Source organism: Equus asinus, chromosome 7 (assembly GCF_041296235.1).
Source record: "Equus asinus isolate D_3611 breed Donkey chromosome 7, EquAss-T2T_v2, whole genome shotgun sequence".
In the NCBI taxonomy this organism is placed as follows: domain Eukaryota; kingdom Metazoa; phylum Chordata; class Mammalia; order Perissodactyla; family Equidae; genus Equus; species Equus asinus.
The window spans coordinates 9,007,140-9,029,782 of record NC_091796.1 but is presented as its reverse complement, the minus strand read 5'-3'; the positions used below and the strand labels follow the sequence as shown (position 1 = coordinate 9,029,782).

The 22,643-nt window shown below is 35.1% G+C and overlaps 1 protein-coding gene across 2 annotated transcripts in view; it reads left to right on the top strand.

Moving 5' to 3' along the window:
* Positions 1–22,643, top strand: part of DOK6 (docking protein 6) — a 407,036-nt gene that overhangs the window by 152,769 nt on the left and 231,624 nt on the right. The window contains exon 3 of one of the 2 annotated variants that reach the window (XM_044774853.2): positions 7,333–7,447. In XM_044774853.2, coding sequence (XP_044630788.1) covers positions 7,333–7,447 — 115 coding nt within the window. Of the gene's footprint in view, positions 1–7,332; positions 7,448–22,643 lie in introns of those variants that run through there. The other variant, XM_044774858.2, reaches the window with a different exon arrangement.

The window sequence follows — 22,643 nt, the reverse complement described above, 5'->3', positions numbered from 1 at the left end:
CACTGACAGACGGTTGGGTTGCTTCCATATCTTGGCTATTGTGAATAATACTGCAATGAACGTGGGACTGCAGACATCTCTCTTTTTTTAATTTTTATTTTTTTTTAGGAAGATTAGCCCTGAACTGACATCCACCACCAATCCTCCTCTTTTTTGCTGAGGAAGATTGGTCCTGGGCTAACATCCGTGCCCATCTTCCTCTACTTTATATGTGGGATGCCTGGCACAGTATGGCTTGACAGTGGGGCGTAGGCCCACACCTTGAATCCGAACTCATGAACCCCGGGCCACGAAAGTCGAGTGCGCAAACTTAACTACGATGCCACAGGGCAGGCCCCTGCAGATATCTCTTTGATGTACTGCTTCAATTTCCTTTGAGTATGTACCCAGAAGAGGGATTGCTGGATCAAATGTCTCTTTTTTTTTGAGGAACCTCCATACTGTTATCCATAGTGGCTGTACCAGTTTACATAACCACCAACAGTGTACCAGGGTTCCCTTTCTCCACACCCTTGTCAACACTTGCTATCTTTTATCTTTTTGATAATTGCCATCCTAACAGATGTGAGGTGATATTTCATTATGCTTTTCATTTGCATTTCCCTGATGATTAGTGATGTCGGGCACTTTTTTTCATATGTCTGTTGGCCATTTTTATGTCTTCTTCAGAAAAATGTCTATTCAGTTCCTTTGCCCAGGTTTTAATTAGGTTATTTGGAGTTTCCTTTGCTATTGAGTTACATGAGTTCCTTAGGTTTTGGATATTAATCTCTTATCAGATATATGGTTTGCAAATATTTTCTCTCAATCTGTAGGTTGCCTGTTCATTTAGTTGATTGTTTCCTTCACTGTACAGAAATGTTTCAGAGAACACCTGTTTTAATGAAAGAGTGATGACAAACTACAGTTCTTCAGACTTGGGGATTTGTGAGACATTTTCTCAAAAATGAACTAAATGGACCTGTCTTAAAGGAAAACTGACAGTATTTTTAACAATGTTAAAATTTAAGTTTTCAAGTGAAAATTAAAATTTGGGAATCTTGTGTCTGCATTCTTGAGTTTGACAACTTCTCAAAATCTACAGCTTTTACTGTGGAAATCAAGGCTGATATTAGTGAATATTTTTATATTGATAATAAACTATGGCAACATTTATAAGATCTTTATAACTCAGTCAACTAATATTTTCTCAGTGACCAGTCAAAGTTGAAAATAGTCCTATGGATTTTAATGCAACAGAATGTAAAATATATTTGACATGATATCAGAGTCTCCATGGCAATAATCTTTAAGAAAACATTTGTCAAGTTTGGAGATAGAATCAAAGAAGAATATCCACAGTTGGCTGAAACTGCTCTGAAATTATTCTTCCCTTTTACAACTTCACGTCTGTGTAAGGCCTTATTTTCTGTATATACTTAATCAATATATTTCCACGTGGTGAATTCTGAAGAAGATAATGAGTTCCAAGCTATCATTTCTTAAGACAGATGTTAAGAGTTGTGCAAAAAAAAAAGCATTGCCACTGTTCTCCTATTTGGGGAATTTTTTAGTTTTAAAATATTATTTGTGTTATGATAAAATGAGTTTATTATTATTTTTAAACACAAATAAATAAACATAGAATAATTTATAAGTTCTAATATTTCTTATAGTAATCATTAATAGATATAATCCACATGAACAAAGTAGGGCAGGAGAGTAAGGTTTGGAAGTTGTCTATATACTTTTTTATTTGTGCTTTAAAATCGAGGTGCCATGTCCACAAACTGGTTGTAGAAATACAGATCTTCTTCCTCTATGCAGCTTTAGCTCTGTTTTTAATTATGTCATAGGATTTATTACTGTTATTTGTAATCTGATCACTCCAACTGAATTATGAAGTCCTACAGAAAAAGGTGGTGTTTCACCTTTGAACTCTCTAACTTTATCACCATGAGTTCCTTAAGGATTGCTCCTTGAAATAAAAATTAGACAGCACCAGTTAGTAGTCATCATTTAGGTATGTTTATATCTGAGTTTTAATTGTATCACTTATTAGACCTCAAGATTTCCAATTGTTCACCATGGCATTTATTGACTTAGACCTGAACAGTCTGAGTCATTTTCAAGTAAGTTTTCCTTCAATTAAATTCTAATTTCATATTTATTTAAAATAATTACTTTAATGCTTTTATTAAAGTTTAATATTTTATGCTTTTATAGCCATGTGAAAAACCAGTATTTCAGAAATATATATTGAATTGTTAAATGATCCAATAATTTATTGATATATATTAACTGAAATGCTCTAGGATTTCACAATCTTAATAAATATTGATAATTACTTTTATGTCACATTGACAGGTTTTAGACTAATAAAAACATTTTTATTTTGAAACATTTAAAATGTTTATTTTAAAAGTTGTTCTTAGCTAAGAAAATACAGTTTTCTACTGGATGGTAAATCCATAAAGTACCAAGCGTGAAAAGTGAGGCTAAGAGTTTCAAATATATTGTATCTTGACCTAAATTGTTACAATTCAAAATATTTTTTAAAACATATTTTTAATTAAAGAGGAACAATTTGAAAGATACACTAACTCCTCAGAAAACCCTCGGGTATGATTTTGTCACATTTTATAATCTAGTATAACACTTGAACTTCTTAACTGAGACGATCTGAGTAGAATTTTATACTTCTCATGACTATTTTGCTTTCCTGGCATCTGTTTAATGTCTAGGGCACACACTGAAGTGGGTGGCATCACTCTATTGATCAACAACAAACAGCCTCGCACTGTTCTGGAAAGCCGTGCACTAGTGTCCGCTGGAAGAGGTAGTCTGCATTTCCAAATGCACACTTTATAGAAGAGCAAGCACTTTGTTTGAACTACATCATCTGTCAGATTGCCTAAGGCACAGAAGTCAGAAATCCCTGGTGCTGGCTGCATTTTGCTAGGCTAGCCATTAATCTATTTTCTTGATTTTTGCTATGAGAAGACAAAAAATCTGAAATCCACAATATCTGTTCCAATATTCTTTTATATTTCTAAATAAAAACATTTGAGTAAGGCCCTGGAGCAGAATAATAAATTTTTTATGATATTATTTTCTGCACCTAGACATCATATATATCTTATATAGCAACATATCACTTTCATGCTCACATGACATAAGTTTCATGAATTCTTAAGCAACACAATCTTCATTGCTTTTAGATTCTACTTAATTTTGGTAAGATCTTTTGTTTAAAATTAATTACAGTTGAAAATAATATCTCTCTTTCAAATATAACTTCTATTTACTATGTTAGCATCAAGTTTGGCTTAAATATTACTTGAATCAATTATTAAATCATTTAAAAATTAACTTTATTTGAGAACATGCTTTAATGTATTTTAAATATAATATGTGAATCATTGTTCCAAAAAAAGCATTCTCATCTTTCTCCCCAGGATATTAATCCTCAGACACTGTAAGATATTGGTGTCTAATTTTTTTTCCTGAAAGAGAAAATGGGTATTTTCAAATAGATGGATAGATATGAAATATTTATATAATATATGTAAGTAGTATATGTATAAATACACACATATATGTATTTGTATATATTCATTATGTGAAGCAAAGTTTTTAAGTTAGTTTATTTAACTTAAAATCACTTGTCTTACCCATTTTAATATTGCATGTTAATCTTAAATGAGATAATTACAAGTAGAGAGAAAAACAAATATGAAAAGAGGATATATTAAGATTAATTTTCCAGCAATGTGACAGAACTGTAAATTCATTGTGACAGAGAATAAAAGGTCTCCTCTAAGTAGCCTACACAGAAACCCTGAACATTGAGCTTGTTATTTTAGGAGACAAGAAGTCTAGGTGACTACGGACTTTAGAGGGAAATGTGACAACACCAAGCTCTTAAAAATGTAGTCACATACTTTTATTTTACAGATATTACTTTACATGACATGGGTACAATTTTTGGTCATGAATTCATAATTTTAACTATTTCTGTACTATTATATCCTAATCAACATCAGAGGTATTGTCTTTGAAAATGGAGGACCAAAGTTTTAAAAATATATGAAATATATCTGTACGTTTCTTCCCAATTATAACACTAGTTAGTGATGGATAGTGCTTCTAGGATGGCATTGTGAGTCATGAATGGAATTGACTCTTTTCCGCTCATCAGAATCCTTCATGTGTAGTTTAAGCATGCTTGATAAAGTGAAAAGCATTGAACATTGATCAAGCAAGTCAAAAGTGGTACCCTTGTCAAAGACAAGGGAAATATACAATTCCTGTGAACTCTAGCCATCTTCTCTCACCTCAGGTGGGGAGGACCGAGAAACACTTAAGTTCCTAGTCCAGAGGCAAGGCTCACTAAAGACTGAGACCTAATCACAGGACTATAGAATGCTTCCCCTCCCCCCACACCTCCCCACCACTTACTAAAGGCCTATTTACAACGATTCCTTTTACCCGTTACATCATATCTGGCTATCAAGAAAAGATTACAAGGCACACCAAATGGCAAAAAACACAATTAGAAGGGGCAAAAGAAACATCAGAACCTAATGTGGCACAGATGTTGGAATTATCAGACTCAGAACTTAAGACAGTTAAGATTAATATGCTAAGGGCTCTAATGGATAAAGTAGACAGTACACAAGAACAGATATGCAATGTAAGAAGAGAGATGAAAATCCTAAGAAAGAATGGAAAAGAAAAATAGGTCAAAAACATTAACAGAAATGAAGAATGCCTTTGATGAACTTGCAAGTACACTGGGCACGGCTGAGGAAAGAATCTATGGGTTTGAGGATATCTTGATAGAAACCTCCCAAACTGGAAAGCAAAAAGAAAGACCGGAAAAGAAAATTAATATCCAAGGCCTATGGGATAGCTACAAGAGTTGTAATAAATGCATAATAGGAATACCGACAGGAAAATAGAAAGTAGCAGAAGAAATACTTGAAACGATAATGACTGACAGTTTCCCCTAAATAATGTCACATACAGAAATACAGATCCAGGAAGCTCAGTGAACCCCAAGCAGGATAAATGCAAAAAAAAACCCAGAAAACTAAACCTAGGCATACCATTTTCAAACTATAGAAAATCAAAAGTAAAGAAAAAAATTCTGAAAGAAGTCGAGGGATAAAAACACCTTACCTATAGAGAACAAAGATAAGAACCACATCTGTGTTCACCTCAGAAACCATCCAAGCAAGAAGAGAGTTGAGTGGAATATTTAATGTGTTGAGAGCAAAAAATCCACCAACCTAAAACCACCCACCCTGAAAAATTATCCTTCAAAGGTGAAGCAGAAATTAAGACTTTGTCAGACAAACAAAGCTGAGAGAATTTTTTGTAGTAGGCCTGACTTGCGAGAAATGTTAAAAGAAGTTCTTTGGAGAGAAGGGAAATAATATACGTCAGACACTTGGATCTGTATAAAGAAAAGAAAAGCATAATCTAAATGTATATTTGTGAGTGTGTATTTCAAACTCTAGGGCAATGACTAAAAAAGTAATAAAGAATTATAATTGATATGCTAAGAAAGGAGGAAAGAATGGAGTCATGTAAAATGCACAATTAAAAGCACAAATGGCAGAAAAAGAGTGGAAGACAAATAGGAATAAAGAACAAAGGCAACAAACAGAAAACTAACAAATATAGTAGATATTAATACAACCATATCAATAATCACTTTGAACATAGTCTAAATGCACCAATTAAAAGACAGAGATTGTCAGAGTGGGTGAAAAAACAACATCCAATGATATGTTATCAAAAAGAAACCCACCTTCAATATAAAGACACATATAGATTAAATGGATGGAGAAAAATACATCATGCTAACACTAATCAAAAGAAAGCAAGAGTAGCATATTAATTTCAGACAAAGAAGACTTCAAAGCAAGGAAGGTTATCAGCGATAAAGAAAGGCATTACATGTTGATGAACTGGTCAATCCTACAAGAAGACGTAATCTTTAATATGTATGCACGTAACAACAGAGTGTTAAACAATGTGAGGCAAACACTAATGAGACTGCAAGGAGGAATGGATGCATCCACTATCATAGTTGGAGTGTTCATCATCTTTTGCTCAAAAATGGGCAGATTCAGCAAGGAGAAAATCAGTAAGGACAGAGTTCAACTCAACGGCACCATCAATCAACTGGATATAATGGGCATCTCCAGACTATGTCATCAAACAACAGCAGAACACATTCTTCTCAGCTCACATGGAACATGCAAGATACACCATAATCTGGGCCATAAAACACACCTTAACAAATCTGAAAGAATACAAATCACACAATACCTGCCCTTACACCACAGTGGAATTAAGCTAGAAATCAAGAGTGGAAAGACAGCTGGAAAATCCCACAATATGTGGAGATTAAACAATATACTTCTAAATAACACGTTCATCAAAGAAGAAACTTCAAGAGAAATTTTTAAATATTTGAACTAAATGAAAATGAAAATGAACCTGTCCAATCTTTTGTATTAGAAGAAATAATGGCATTCAGCATGCTGAGAAGTGAATTTTAAAAATTAACTCATCCAGCATTATTATTGCAGTGGTGTGTTTGCAGAGTAGTTGAGGAAATAGACATTTGGCCATTTCTGTGGATTGTGGAGAAAAATAAAAGATACACAAGGGGTAGCAGAAGACCCTGTACCCATCAAGACTTGGCAGCTAAAGTACATAAGTTTATTAAGTATTTATTAATTGCCCAATGAATAAAGAGTTGTTAACCTGGGCCCGTAAATCACGGATGGGCCTTGGTGAGCGAGTAGGGGATGTGAGTCTGGAAACACTGTGTCCATTTTTCTACGAAACAGGTTCTTTGCTTATATTGAATGATTCCAAACATTTAGTCGTTTGCCAGTCAACAGGTGTCAGTGGCATCAGGACAATAGTCCTTTCAGGAACTTGCATGATGGGTGAGTCAGGAGAGAGGTAAGATATTAAATCCAATCAATATTTAACAAAAATTTATTGAAAGTCTTCTCTGTGCCACACCTGCTATTGTGTGCAGAAGATAAAATTTTAATAAAAACATAGATTCCTTGCTTTCATTGAGCTGTTCTTCTCCATAGTTTTTAGACTATTTCAAATTTCAGCAAACAATGACCAAAATTGAGGGCATAATGGAAGATGTTTTGTCTGTATTGTTCTCTGTATTGTTTTTGGCAGCACTTAGTTAGAAATGAGTACCAATATCCTTTGGCAAGGTGCTAAAGGCAGTAATAACTGATCGTTCTGTTTAATCCTCTGGTATATAGTGTCTACTGTACACTCAGTTAGACGTATTTTTCTTTCAAGGTAACTGAACTGCACAACATCAAAAATATAACGAGACTGCCTCGAGAGACAAAGAAGCACGCGGTGGCAATTATCTTTCACGATGAAACGTCAAAGACCTTTGCCTGTGAGTCAGGTAAGCACTGATAGCCCCGTCTACATGTAGTGTGAGGCATTTGAGGTGCTTCTGAGACTATAGCCCAGATGGATTAAGATACACCGCCGAATAGGACGGCTGATTGTGATGAGAATGTGCCGTAGAAGACTTTAATAAGCCGCTCAACAAATTGATTTCAGCAGATGTTTTCAGTGCTTGTTCATTATCCGTCTGTGTCTGGATTTTGCTCCCAGGTGGTTGGAGGACTCTTGAGGTTTCCATTCAAGCTTGGAGAATTAAGTCAACAAAGCCTGCGAGATGTTGTTAGGGCAAGCTTGTGACGTGACTTTCTGGTTCTTGCTGAGTGTAGCTGTAGGCATGTGGTGGGCCAACATGATACTGCCATGGCAAAGCGGGGCAAGGCACAGCCTACGTCCCCAGACATCTCCAAACAGAACTTTGAGCAATTGGTGGCTTTCATGGATTTTCAGTACTACCAGTAACTACATTTCAGATTCGATTTTAGAATCCCAGTTCATAAAGCGCTCTGACATTATTGAGACATAAGGCAGTTTATAGTTTGAACTTGCATGATTTTTCACTTTGGAATCCCTGTGCAATGTAATATATTAGTTGGCTTATGATAGCTTTTTAAAGATTTTGCTCAATGAAGTGGTACATTCATTTGATAATGGATGGAAGCAATAAGCACTGCGGGTTCACAAGATGTAACTTTAAAATGATAGTGAAGGCTTTAGGAGAAGCTTTATTGAGTATTTTTTAAAAGGAAATTCAGCTTCTGGATTTATAAAGTTTATGGATATAATTAATATCAGGTTATATTATTCTAAAACTGATAATGTAACTTTGCCTAAAGAGAATTGCTCACACCTCCTTACCTACACTTATCTTAGTTTTGCTATGTTGAATTAGAATTTATCAAAGTGTTCCTCTTTCCTTGAATGCCTTTATCCCTTTTGCTATACTTTCTTTACTTGTCATCTGACCTCATTTCATTGTTTAAAATTGACTTTTTGGAGTTACATAGAAATCTGTTAACTGGTAATATAAATCCCTATTTTGTAATAGAACCTGTCCCACACTTGCTGGTATCATATATTAATATCCAAAAACGTTTGTACCTTCTTGTTCACTGTCTAACCACTTCACTTTTCTCTGAGCTCTTAAATAATGTCTCATATTAAAACTAATAGCCTGAAAATTAGTTTTCCAAAATAGATGAAAGATAGTTTTCACTATTCTTTGTACGTTTCAAGTTTCAGTTTTCACTACCCTTTTATATTTTTGAGATTGTACTGAGCCATATTGTGGATACATGGACAATACTGGAGTCTGTTATTTCAGATAAGAATGATGTCGAATTATGTTTCTACACAATTCTTCTACAGAATGACGAAATTCAAACTCACAGTTGTAACCCGCAAGTCTGAAATTGGAAGGTTTTGTTTGTGTGTTTGGTGGTGGGGATTTCTTGGTTCATGTAAGATTTCTGAGAAATGAAGGGCTGTTCATGAAAAGAAAATGGCCTTTATTTCTAGCAGAAGAATTTCCTGACAGTGAGGGTGAAGCCAGATTCAAACGTAAAAATGGAGGAATGCTTTTATTGGAATTTCTAGCAAAAACTTTTCAACTACTTTAAATTATGACTTGTTTGAAACTAGTATTTGTTTTTTTTTAAATCACTTTTTATGTCTGGATATAACAGTCTGCTTGAAGCTAGGACTAAAAGTGGTTAGCAAACAACCGCAGGATTTTTAAAAATTGTCTTAACCTCATGGCACATGCCAGTGGAAAAAAAGAAAGTACTTGAAAGATACAAACAAGGAGCTTGAGTACTTTTTCTTGCAAATTATGTTTTTTAGATGGATATTAAGATGCAGTAGTCTATATCTGTTGATGAAATGACAAAATTATATGGAAAAAAGACTCAAACTGTAAAGCAGTCAGGGATGTGAAAATCAAAATAGCAATAAGATTAAATCCAAGATTATAAAAAAAAAACTCTTCTATTTCTAAGGAAAATGCAGGTAAAGTATATTCACATAATGGCTAGTGGGAATGTGAATTGTTTCAATTATTTTTTTCAAGAAAACTGACAACTGCTATTATATAATTATACATATCCTTGACTCAGTGAACCTCTTTGGAAACAATTCCCATATAAACATACGCACCAGTACTTGAGGATGTAGGTTTAAGCACGTTATATGTAATGGCAACAAAATTGGAAACGAATGGCTATCAAGAGAATAGTTGAACAAATTATGGCATATCCTTATTGTGAAATACTGTGCAATCACTAGAAAGAGTCGTAATTAAACCAATTAACCTGGAGACATTTCTGTAAAGTTTAGTTGTTCAAGCAAGACAACCACAGAGGGGTATATACTGAATAATCACATTTTATAAAAGAATCTATGAGAGAAAGAGAAGGTGTTTTAACATGTGTTACCTGGGTTGTGGGGAGATGATGATGAGTTGGATGGGAAATGAAGACAGAGAAAAAAGGCAAGCAAAAAAGGAAAAGTAAGAAAATAAAATGAACAGAAGACAATGCCCAGCATTTAAACTATCCCATTTATGTGAAATTATTCATATGTGAATGTGCACATGAACATATCCAATTTTTTTTAAAGCAAGTTGGTCATCAGGCAAATGCAAATTAAAACCACAATAAGATATCATTATGTACCTATCAGAATGGCTAAAATTAAAGAAATAGTGACACCACTAAAGGCTTGTGAGGTTGCGGAGAAACTGGATCATGCATACATTGCTGATGGGAGTGGAAAATGCTACAGCCGGTCTGGAAAGTGATTGGCAGTTTCAAATAAAATCAAACATGTAATTATCACACGGTCCAGCCATGCGCTATTGGGCATTTATCTCAGAAAAAGATGAAAACTTAGATTCACACACACACACGCGCACACACACACACACCTGTACAGAAATTTTCATTGTAGCTTTGTTCATAACAGTCAAAAACTGAGCAGAACCCAGATATCCTTCACCAAACCACGGTACACTCACACCCTGAAACATTCCTCAGCAATACAAAGGAGCGATGTGTTGTTATATGCAGCAACTTGGATGAATCTCTAGTGAATTATGCCAAGTGAAAAAACACCAGTCCCAAAAAATTATATACTTTGATTCGATTTATATGACATCTGTGTAATGACAAATTTTAGAAATGGAGAACAGATTGGTTGCCAGAGGTTATTAGGTACAGGGTTGGGGTTGTGGGGAGGGGGGGATGTATGGTCGTAAAAGGGTGACATGAACTTTTATTGGAATTGAGCAGTTTTATTGATTGTAGTGGTGCACACACAAACCTACACAGGTGATAAATTGTGTAGATCTTACACACACACAAATGAGTACAAATAAAACTGATGAAATCTGATTCAGATCAGTGAACTCTCAGTGTCAATATCCTGGTTATGATATTATACTATAATTTTGCAAAATGTTACCATTGAGGTAAAGTGGGCAAAATGCACACAGGATCTCTCTGTAGTATTTTTTATTACTACATGTGAATTTATAATTATCTCAATAAAATTTACAGTAAAAAAATAGGATCTTTATCATCTGAAAGTTATCTATGACATATTTTGTAGTTAAAAAGCATGTAACTTAACAAAAAAAGTGTTTGGCACATTCTAATATGGTAAAAAGAAACTGACAACAGTAACGACAAACAATAGAAGGAATCCTAAATGTGTGCCTGTGTAGCTCGTGTATGTTCTATGACCAGAAAGAAATGTGTCCACAAGTACGTACATGTGTGTCTTGCTCCTTCCTAACATGGAGCCCTTCCATGGGCTCCTCCTCAACCTACTGTGTCCCCCTCACACACTCTTCACCCAAGCGTCTACATTTCCTTCCATTTCAGCATAGGTATTCATGCTTCCTGCCCCTTCCTCTTACTTACTGCCCCTGCTCTACGCTCCCACAGCACCCTGAACTTGAACTTTACATGCCCTGTTCAAAATTTCTCTAGTCTCTCAGATTTTAAGCTCAGTGAAGCCACGACCATGTTGTCTTTCTCACCCTGGAATTCCCAGCACCACAGTGCTAATAAAAATTTGTTAAATTAATGAATTAATGAACGAATAAAATTTGTATTTTTTTGTTATAATGACATATTTATCATTCTCCTTTTTCAAAGAGATGGTTGTTTTTCAAAACAAGTTTTAAAGAGTAATTTGGCATCTTCATGGGAAAAAATTATTTAAATTGCCAAATAACAGATTGCTCTGTGTTTGTGATGGAGGACCAGTGTGCTGTGTGCACACACGTGTGTGTGGGGGGGGGTGTGTGTAAATTGCCACGGCCCACCAGGTCTGCTGTAATAATTTTATTGAGTTAAAATTGTTGAATACAAATGAAAATTTCTGCATTTTGACTGTTCTTTGAAAAGAGAGCCTTTATTTTTTTTTAATGTTCAATCTCATATCAATGCCTAGTAAATGAAGGAGCAGATGGCTTAGATGTTGGAAACCCAGAGTTTGGGTACGAGATTCTGGTTATCTTCATTAGGGAAAGGAAAACAGGAAAAGAACTGTCTTTGTCAGCATATGAAGCCTGAAAACTTATCTCCAAGTAATTTAGGGCAAGTAGTATTTAAAGTGTGAACAACCTGGTGAATTTCCTAAATAATTATTTGAAGCACTGAACTTAATTCTGTAATGTAATGAAGTTCTTTTTATAGTTTCTTCCATCCAAATTCTGTAATAGAATATTCATGAATTGAATAAATTTCCCACATTAAAAAAAAATGAAAAATATTTAGGTAAAACCCAAATCCCAATATAGCCACAGATTTATCATTAAATTTTTAAAAATTTTCACGTAAGAACTATTTTGTACTTGAAATACCTGGATATCAGTTAATCACGTTTCAGTTTATTCACGTTGTATTTCCCAAATTCTATATCTTTGTTTCTGAGAGAACTTTGTTTTGTAAAATAACTTCTTTCCCCCATGATTGTTTGTATTAGTCATTAAGATGTATTTGTATCTTATATTTTATTCCTGATTGTTTTAAGAAAGCATTATTTTCAGAGGATTCTCTATGGTTTTCTTCTTCTCCAGGATTCATTTAATCTTTCCTACGGCAAAAAAGTCCAAAGAAGATGCAGTAAAAAAATCATTCTTGAATTGAAAATGAAAGGCAATAGGCATGCAGTTAAGCCTTTATTTCAGTTAGCATTTTTCTTATATATGCAATTACAAAACCTGTGCTGCCTCCCATCTGTGGTATAGAACCTGTAAACGGTGGAAATGAACTTGTTCTGCATCTGTTAAAGCTTTAGATACAAGACAAAGAATCTGTTCTTGGACTTAGGTGAATGGAACCTACTATAAAGTGCAATTACTATTCATTAATATTATAATCAATAATATATATGTGTGTATGCATTCTTTCACCAAAAGTATTTTTTATTTGATTTTCCACAAAGAATTCCTATTTCCTGATTAGGAAATCCTTTGAACTATGTGGATTATTAATATTGGAAGGGCTCAGCTTCCGCTTAAGAGTGAGGGAAAGTTCCCTCTTGAAAGCTCTGCACTTCAGATACACGCCCAGATTACAGAACTTTTCATGTGTGTGGTAATAAGGCTAATTTAATAAAGACAGTGAAATAACTTATAGATTTTAATGATTGTTCAGTTATATAGTCAAATATGACTTTAAATTGTTAAAATATAGTTATATAACTCAAAATGACAGCTGGTATATATCCAGTACAAAGGAGGAAATCTATTTTATTTCATTTAAGAAGTCAAATTAAGGTGTGACATTAGAAAAAATATTCAGTGCTGCTCTCAGAGTTACATGGTCTGTGGATAAATGGACCGCTTCAGTTTCAGGTGATGTCAGTGCAGCACTGTTATGAGCGGTCCATTTACTTTGGGGATAATGGGAGACATTTCTGTTTACTGATTGTTCAATACAAAAGACATTGAATGAAGTTGTAACAACTTATATTTCCAGCTGACTCAGTCACTGTGGAATAAAATTGCTGGTTTATAACCATCTGGTTGTTAGCTATCCTGCTAAGAGACTTGGAAAAAAATGATTAAAAAACAGGATCTAGTGGCCTTATGTGATCTGAAATATGTTGAAATTTTAAAGTTAATTCTTTAGAGAAAGTGAAATGCTGTGTAGCAGTGGTAGTGTATTGAGACTTTGAATTTTTAATGCTCTTCTCAGACTCACATTGAATAAAAATACCAAACCTTAAGTTGCACCCTCTTACAAGGAGATTGAATTATTTTGGTAATATATGGGCATGATTTAGAAGGTTGGCATGATAAACAAATCAGAGACAGAACTGATTTGAGCAAATTTTATAAGGCTTAACTACCTCATAGTGTCCAGGTGCTAATGTGTAACAGGTAAGTGAAATGGTCTGGTAGATTCAGTCAAGAATATCCCTTCTTAGGCACCAAAATCATGACTGAGGTGAGTTGACGCCACTTAGAATGAAGGTGGCTAATGCATCATTCCTGGAAGACATTCTTTGATTTAGGACATTAGAAAGAAAGAGGAATTAGTTCACCGTGAGAGGAAAATGTATAAACTGATTAACAATTAATTTAAGCATCTACAGTTAAGTGTAATACATATAATACTGTGTTCTAGTTTAATCACTCACTGCAGACTGATATTCTCCAGCCATCAATTTCTAGAGTTTCACATCTAGTACAGATCCTGAGAATCTTTCCTTATGCCCCTGTTCCAGTGGTTCACTTTTCAGTTTCACACTGGTCCTGCCTTGGTTCTCAGCCTTTGAACTTTGCAAACAGTAGAAGGAGCTGCAGCTTATTGGTCATCTGCTGTGTCAGCACTCTGTACCATCCAGCCACCCCATCCTCACCTCCAGCACACTGCCCTTCCTGCTGGGCTGCCCCTGTGTGGTTTTCTGCCCATCATTTCACACAATGAAGCACCAGCTAACTCTTGTGCCCTTTCTCTGAGCCAACCAGATCAATTTCCCCCAAAGTCCACCAAGCTCCAGAAAGCATTTTTAGAATTAACAGCTGTATGTGCAAGAATTTACAAAATATTTTTCAAGTTTTATGAACAATTAATGGAGTTCCAGCTGGAAAATGATCAGATAGGGGGACATCATTGTCATTCCTTATTCTGTACATTAAGAAAATGTACTTTTGCTTTATTTTTGGAATTTACACAAAGAATATTACCTTGGATGTGTCACTCTAAAATTGTACCATATGCTCCTTTGCTATACAGAACTGTGCTTTTCTAAGAAATCAAGCCATCTATAATTGGGTGCCAGATTTTTTTAAATCTTTGGAGCAGAAAAATGTTTTGAATGTTTTTATGGGGAAAAAACTTTCATTTGAAGTGTGGAACAAGGACTTAAAAATTGAGTATGTTTCTTCAAGTGGCAACTCATCTCAGTAAACTACGTTAAAAATATGTGGGGCTGGCTCTGTGGCTGAGTGGTTAAGTTCGCGGGCTCCACTGCGGTGGCCCAGGGTTCGAATCCTGGGCGAGGACGTGGCACCGCTCATCAGGCCACGGTGAGACGGCGTCCCACATCCCACAACTAGAAGAACATGCAACTAGGATATACAACTGTGTACGGGGCAGGGAGGGGGGGTGGTTTGGGGAGATAAAGCAGAAAAAAAAAAAAGAAAAAAGATTGGCAACAGTTGTTAGCCCAGGTGCCAATCTTTAAAAAAAAAAAAAAAAGTAAGACATTTTTCTTTAAAATTTCTAGCAAATATTTTAAACAATTAATGTTCAATAGTGCAGTAGGCCTCAAGACTGAATTTGTTTTTTGCTACCTTGTCCCCATGTATCCATCCATTTGTAACAGATTCACTATAAACAGATTAGGAAAAGGTCTTACTGCACAATCCTCCAGTAGCACAAAATAAAGCAATACTGTAAGCAGAGTTTGTAATGAGTTGTAATGGGTAACCCCCAAAAAGGTATGTTCAATTCCAAATCCTTGTTACTTTATTTGGAAATAAGGTGTTTGCAGATGCAATGAAGTCAAGATGAGGTCATAGTTGATTAGGGTCGGCCCTGCATCCAATGACAGTATCTTTATATGAGAAAGGAGAGGGAGATTTGGGTACAGAGACACTGAGGAAACAGAGAGAGAAGGTCATGTGAAGATGTAGGCAGAGATTGGAAAGATGCAGCTACAACCCAGGAATGCCAAGCATTGTCAACAGCCACCAGAAACCAGGAGAGGGGCATGAAACAGATGGTCCCTCAGAGCCTTGAGAAGAAACCAACTCTGCTGACATCTTCATTTCGGTCTTCCATCCTGTAGACCTGTGAGAGGATAAATTTCTGTTGTTTCAAACCACTCAGTTTGTGATCACTTATTATGACAGTCCTAGTACTAACACAGAGCTCTTCAGAATCAGGTTTAAAAATATATGTACATGTTATTCGCAGAGGACTTTGAATGGATTTCCACAGGCAGATGGAGAGAAAATGGAATTCCGTGTATAAATACAAACAAGAAATGATGAAATGCCTTGTGTTTTTAAAGTAGTCTTGGGAGCAGGAGCAGAAGAGTGGAAAAAGCTAAGAGGGGATCACGATTTTGGACTTTGTTTTGAACACAAATGGGGCAAATTAAAGTTCCTTCTTTTTAAACTACAAATTATTTTTCTTTCTGGTTACTGAAGCAATACAAGCTTTGTGTCCTCAGAAATAAGGCTGACTTTATGTACTGAGAATATTTAGAAATAATTACTAAGTAAAATATAACTAAGTAAAACAAGTACTAAGTAAGATATACCAAGCATTTAAGTGCATAGTTCAGCTTACCAAAAGGGGCTTCCATGAAAAGCTAAAAAGAAGAGAACATTTTCAAGAGGAGTAAATTGGACCTTGGTTCATCTCTGCAGTGGACATGGAACGTGCATGGCTCTTCACAGCTGTGGCCACAGGACAAGAGGCGGTGCCTTGGCTTCCACAAGCTGGGGAAACAGAATTGAGAGCTGTCAGTCAGAAGTGAGTAAAGAAAAACATTCAAATACCAACAAAGGAGAATGACTAGGAGACTTCCTCTTCTAGGCCAGGCTTCGGTGAAAATTTCAATCATCTGCCTGCCCTGGCTGGCATTTTTGTCCTGTTATTCCACCTTCATGATCCTAGGTGCCACAAGCCCAGGAATTTATCTAAAATGACCCAGGATTGGTAATTCTTCTTCAGCCACCCATGCCTCTTGGGATTCCCACATGCACCCTCTAAAATAGAAATTTAGGGTCTGGCCCGGTGGCGTAGCAGTTAAGTTCGCACATTCCTGCTTCCCGGCGGCCCGGGAGTCGCCGGTTCGGATCCCAGGTGCAGACAGGGCACCACTTGGCAAGCCATGCCGTGGTAGGCATCCCACGTATAAAGTAGAGGAAGATGGTCATGGATGTTAGCTCAGAGCCAGTCTTCCTCAGCAAAAAGAGGAGGATTGGCAGCAGTTAGCTCAGGGCTAATCTTCCTCAAAAAAATAAATAAATAAAATAAAATAGAATAAAATAGGAATTTACCAGCCAAGATGACCAAAATCATAAGCAAACAAGCACCATGGGTAAAAGCTAGAAAATGGACAAATTTATGTGCAAGGATGACCACTACAGTGCTTTTTATAAAATAAAACAATTAATGAGCTAATTGTCTATCAGTTTGTCATTGATTTTAAAAACAAAATAATTCACAGCAGTTAAAACAGATGATGTAAATTTGTATTTGTTGACTTGAAAAGATGCAGATCATATATTAAATGAAAAATTAAGTTTATAAAATATACCATAAAGATCCCAATATTTTGAACATGTGTCTAAACACACAGACATGCACACAGATACACACAAATGCATCTGTATGTCATAAAACATAATGTACTGAAAATTCACATCAAGGACTTTGCCTTGGTGAGCAAATATTAGTGATATTTCCTTTAGATCTTTATAGTCTAAGAGTTGTTTTTAGTATCCACTGGTTTATTATTTTATATACTATTAAAATATTCTACATAGATAACAATATGAATAATAGTATTACAAAAACCTGTGAACCTACCAACCACCTTAAGAAGTACGTAAATCGAATGCAGTATGAATATGTGATGTGTGCTTCTGTTACAATTATATCAGTCCCTAAAATTGTATTCTCATGCTTTGCATGCTTTATGTAGTAAACATTTATGATTTATACTTTTATTATATTCGCATTTATTTCTAGAAACCATGGGGTTTTTTTTTAACGTATTTTTGAAACTTATATAAATATATACCATACTCCATTCTTTGGCAAGTTGCTGTTTTTCCTCATTGCCTTATTTGTGAACTTCTTCCACTTTGATAAATATGGCCTTAGTTCATTCATTTTATATCATTTCAGGGTTATAGCATGCTGTAGGTCTGATAGCTAAGTTATATTCTTAAAATATGTCCACTCACTCAAAGTTGGCATCTATCAGTATATCTACATTGTTCTTTTCCTTTAAACAATTAATAGGATTAATTATTTTAACATATTTCCTGCAAAGTCATGGTCAAGAGCATACTCTGGAGCCAGACTGTCTGAGCTCAGCTCCTCCCTGTGCCATGATTCCTTCTCTGTAAATGGGGCCAATAACAATTTCACCTCACAGATCTGTAACAAAGATTGAATATCAAAAAAACAATGCCTGGAACTTATTAAGCATTTGACAAATGATAGTTAATATTATCATCTTTATTTTCAACAGTCAATCCCTATTGGGCATATTGGAGCATTATTCTTAATAGACTTTTAAATTCAATTTCTATGACAGGATTTTCATAACAACATTCATAATTGAAACAGGTTTGTGAATTGCTTGTACTTTCCTAGACAAGGTTTGACATCAGGATATTGTCAGTGTTCATAAAAAGAACGTCTTGAGTGTTCCTGCTTTTAAACTCTAGAGCAGTTTAAATAACAAATGAAATATTATTTCCATGTTGCTTTTGAAACCATCTTCGCCTAGCACATTTTTGAGGGTACCTTTGTTTACAAACTTCCTGCAGGCTTTCTACACCTATCTGAATGCAATCTGGTAATTTGATTTTCCTGGCGCACCATCCCTTTTATCCTGATTTTCAGATTCCTTTGTGTCTGACCAGGTAAGACCACAGCCCCTGGTATTGACTGCCTGAGTTCAAATGCTGGCTCCCCACTTTCTAGTGATGTGTTTGCAAGAAAGTGACTTTCCTTCCATAGAAAGGTCCTTGATATCTTTAAAGAAGTGATGACTTTTCCTTCTATAAAAAGATCTTCTTCCTTGACATCCTTAAAAGGTTAATTATAGAAAGTACTAAAATTGTTATTCACTTAGCAAGGTGACTGGGGCTTCCTGAGTGATTGTCAGTGTTAGATATTATTACTGTATAACTTACTATTCTAATTTCCTTTCATTTGTACATCTATTCTCTTCTCATTGCTAGTATTATGTACTTGTCTGTCTTTCTCATTTTCTTTTTAAACTATTTAGATTATTTAGGAATGTATATATTTTCCTGTCTTGTTTTGTGAAGATTTTGGCAACTGAATATGAGGAAGCAAGGAGGGGAGTCAAGGGCTGACCTGGTGTGCCCGGGAGTGATTAGAATGGTTGACTGTAGAGTTTGAGCTGGGTAAGGACAGGAGTGAGGACATCAAGGGGGTAATTGAGTTTGAAAATATGGCAGGATCAACAGTGCCTTGGCAGTCTTGATGGAGTTCAAAGAGTGTTGGAACTGAGATGTCAGTGGAATAAACTGGAAAGATAAGAGGTGCTGATCTGAGGTTGGAATGTGTGAAAATAGTTTTAGTGGAAGATATGAACTTTGTTTGGGAATTTTCTTTATGGGAAATAGCTAATTCCTCGATAATAAAAGATGCTGCCTTGCATACAGAACAGTCACACAAAATATAAGTTGTTGCAAATCATGTGCTTTGAAAGAGAGAAAATGACCTGAAAGTATGTGTAAAATAATCTAATTAAAAGTTCATCCTAATATACTTCTTGTGCTGGTGACTTGGGAAGATTTAATTTTTACAAAGAAATATATTAATTTAATTTTATGACTTGTAAATACTCTAATTACATTAAAAGATTTTGTGTTAATTTCCCTTTTGAATTTTTCAATTTCAGCAGATTTAGATGCCAGAAACATGTAACACCCTCTGTACGTGATACAGTGCAGATCACACAGGAAATCCCGTTTAATTTTCAAAACAAGTCCTTTCTGTCTATTGTGTTTTCCAGACACGCACATTCTTATTAGCTTATAAACCCAATGCCTTATTTTTATGACTTTCTTCAGCTCTGTAAGGAGAGAAAATAGAGACTAGAGAATTATATTTAAGTCCACAGTTTGATAACCTTTGCCTCCTGTGAATTCAAGCTTTGTATTATGGAAGCATGTCACACTGACATCTCAAGATATATTTGTTTTGATAACTATAATTTCTTGGCCAGAATATATCACAAAGCTGCCGTTTAATGTCTGCAGCCAAAAGCATTTTTCTTTAGTGTGTCACTAGAAATGCTATGAAATAAGCAATAGGATGTTGTGTTTAAGTACCCTATTGCCATTTGCTTCAAGCTTTATTTTCCTGTCTTTAAATGTACTACTTCTAACAACATAGCTATGGTTCACTAAATTGTACTCAATTTGTTTATAAATAGTGAGGCAGATGTCAGCAGCAAATTAGATTTAATGCAGGTCACCGTGGCCTCCATAATAAAGAGCTTGCAGGCATTGAATGGAAATTGCAGAATGACGCAAAGAAAATTGAGATTCAGAGATCTGAACAACTGGTAGGCACAAAAAGTTTTATTATTGTTAAAGGGATACAAATGTAAAAACTAAAAAAGAAAAGTATTGACCTTGAGACCAGTTCCCACTTAGGAATTTCAGGAGGATAAAAATTTGTAGGAGTATACCTGACTGGGAAGAGAAAAAATAATTACTCGTGTGCACCACTACCACTCCTGAAGCATACGAAAGTAGAATAAACCCATTTGAGTTGGAATTGCCATTTCCCTATTTTCACAACACTTTATTTATACACTGTGATAATTATGGTGGACACTCCACACATTATATTCAAGGAAATTTTCCAGTGTATGGAAAAGGTGATAAAAATCTACCTAAAACATAACTAGGAGAGTAAAATTCAACTTAAGTCTAAATAATTTATTGAACATCTGTGTTGTCTAGTTGATATTGGCTCAATGTGCATAATAATATTTCTGAGAAAAGTTCTTTGTATTCTAAGAAAGTAAAACTGTATAGAGCATGGAAACACATGAATCCAATTCAGCCAGTTGTTAGCTCTGTGACTCTAGGAAAAATACTAAATCCCTCTAATGATGGGTACTAATATTTATCAAATAATATTGTGTTCCCTGTACTGTGCTCTACACTGTGAAGTCACTCAAATTTCCAAAGAATTCTCGCAAAACTCATAGAAAGTTATTATTCCCATTTTAGAGATGATGAAATGAAGACACAGAGAAGTCACGATGCCCATAATTAGTAAGTGCCAGAGACAGGATGTGAATCCGGAACCTCCACTCCTAGCTGCTATAGTACATTATGTTAGCCTTAGGGTTTTTGTCTGCGAAAATGGATAATTCATAGTGCTGTCAATAATTAGACATGATAGGTATAAAGCATCTGGCATATAGTAAACCCATAGTGAATGTAACTACCATCACTTTTTGGCTCTTTCATCAATTCTTGATGTAGAATAAGGACCAATACCATTTCACTATTTGGGGAGTTCTAATGTTTAAACAATCTGAAAAGTGTTCAGAAGTGAATTTATTTATTGGCCCCTGAAATTCTCTTCCCTTTCCTGAGCCTGTCCATAGTTAAAGAGGTTAATTTAAAGATATTTCACCATCACCATCACTATTGTCAATCATCCTCATCTTCTCATGGTGCCAAAAGATGTAGTAAATCATAATAATTTTTACTTCCGTCTCCTATCAGTTGAGAAAGACAACTGCCTATGCATAGTTTTAAAATATAGCAAGCTCTTGTAGCCACTTTTAAAACGAGTGCTAGCAGCAGGATTGCATTTCAAGTGTTGTCCCTTTGTAATCTAAAACCAGATAGAAATCCAGCGCTTTTCTGCAATCAGAGAGAATGTAAAAGTAATCATAATCTCTTTACAGAAAGATGTTTGGTGTCACTTTTCATGAATACAGAATCTCTCCCTTTAATCTTTGGACATCCCCTTAGTTCTCTAAACCACATACAATTAACCAAACAAAAGCTTAGCCAGGGATGAATTTCATGAGAGAATTACTTTCTGATTCCTTTTAGGGGCCATATTTTTTAATTAATTAACTGATTCCTAAGTATGTTTATTCCCTTAACAATGCCATTTTTATTTGCCATTCAATTTATAATGAATCTGGCTTATGAATCACTTTATCATACATACTAGAAGCCAGTCTCTTCCCAATTTGCGTGTACAAAATACTGGTTTTGTGCATTCTTTTACTTTATGTTGCAGAGATTATACCTAATCTAATTAAATATGGTCTTTTTAAACCTCATCTTCTTTTCTGACCATTTTTGAAGATTAACGCTATTTTAAAGCTTTTATACATCCCACTCTACTGGATGTCACCTAGAAATTTTTATGTTTAAATTTCTGCTATCACAGACCTGATTAAAATATACTGAAGACTGTAATACATTCTAGGACAACTTGACTAGACAACTCTAGAGAAGATTTAAAATTTCTTCCAGCATTTTCTGTGTCCTTATCACATAGGTAAATGCTGAAAATGCCATTTAAAAGGCAATAAAATAGTGTAGTAGGTGACCTAAGAATTCAGTAAACTCTTTATTAGTGTCAAGACCAAATTAGAATTCATTTTGAGGTCACGAGTTGGAATCATTTTATTATATTTTCATGAGTCAAAATCCTAAAAGGAGCATGTTTTATGGCCAGGGAGTAAGTTTGTTTTGTAATTTGTCAGGGAAATAAAATCTGTGATTTGATCAAGTTCTCAGGTAGTGCATCTCAGAAGGGTGACTCACCTTAAATTGCTTGGATTGAGAATTCTGCTTTTAAAAATAAATTTCACAGTAACCAGGACACATAATGAGGGCCCACTGATACCCAGCCAACCCTGCAGTCAGACTCATTACATCTGTCACTGATAATAAATATTTATCTTTGCTT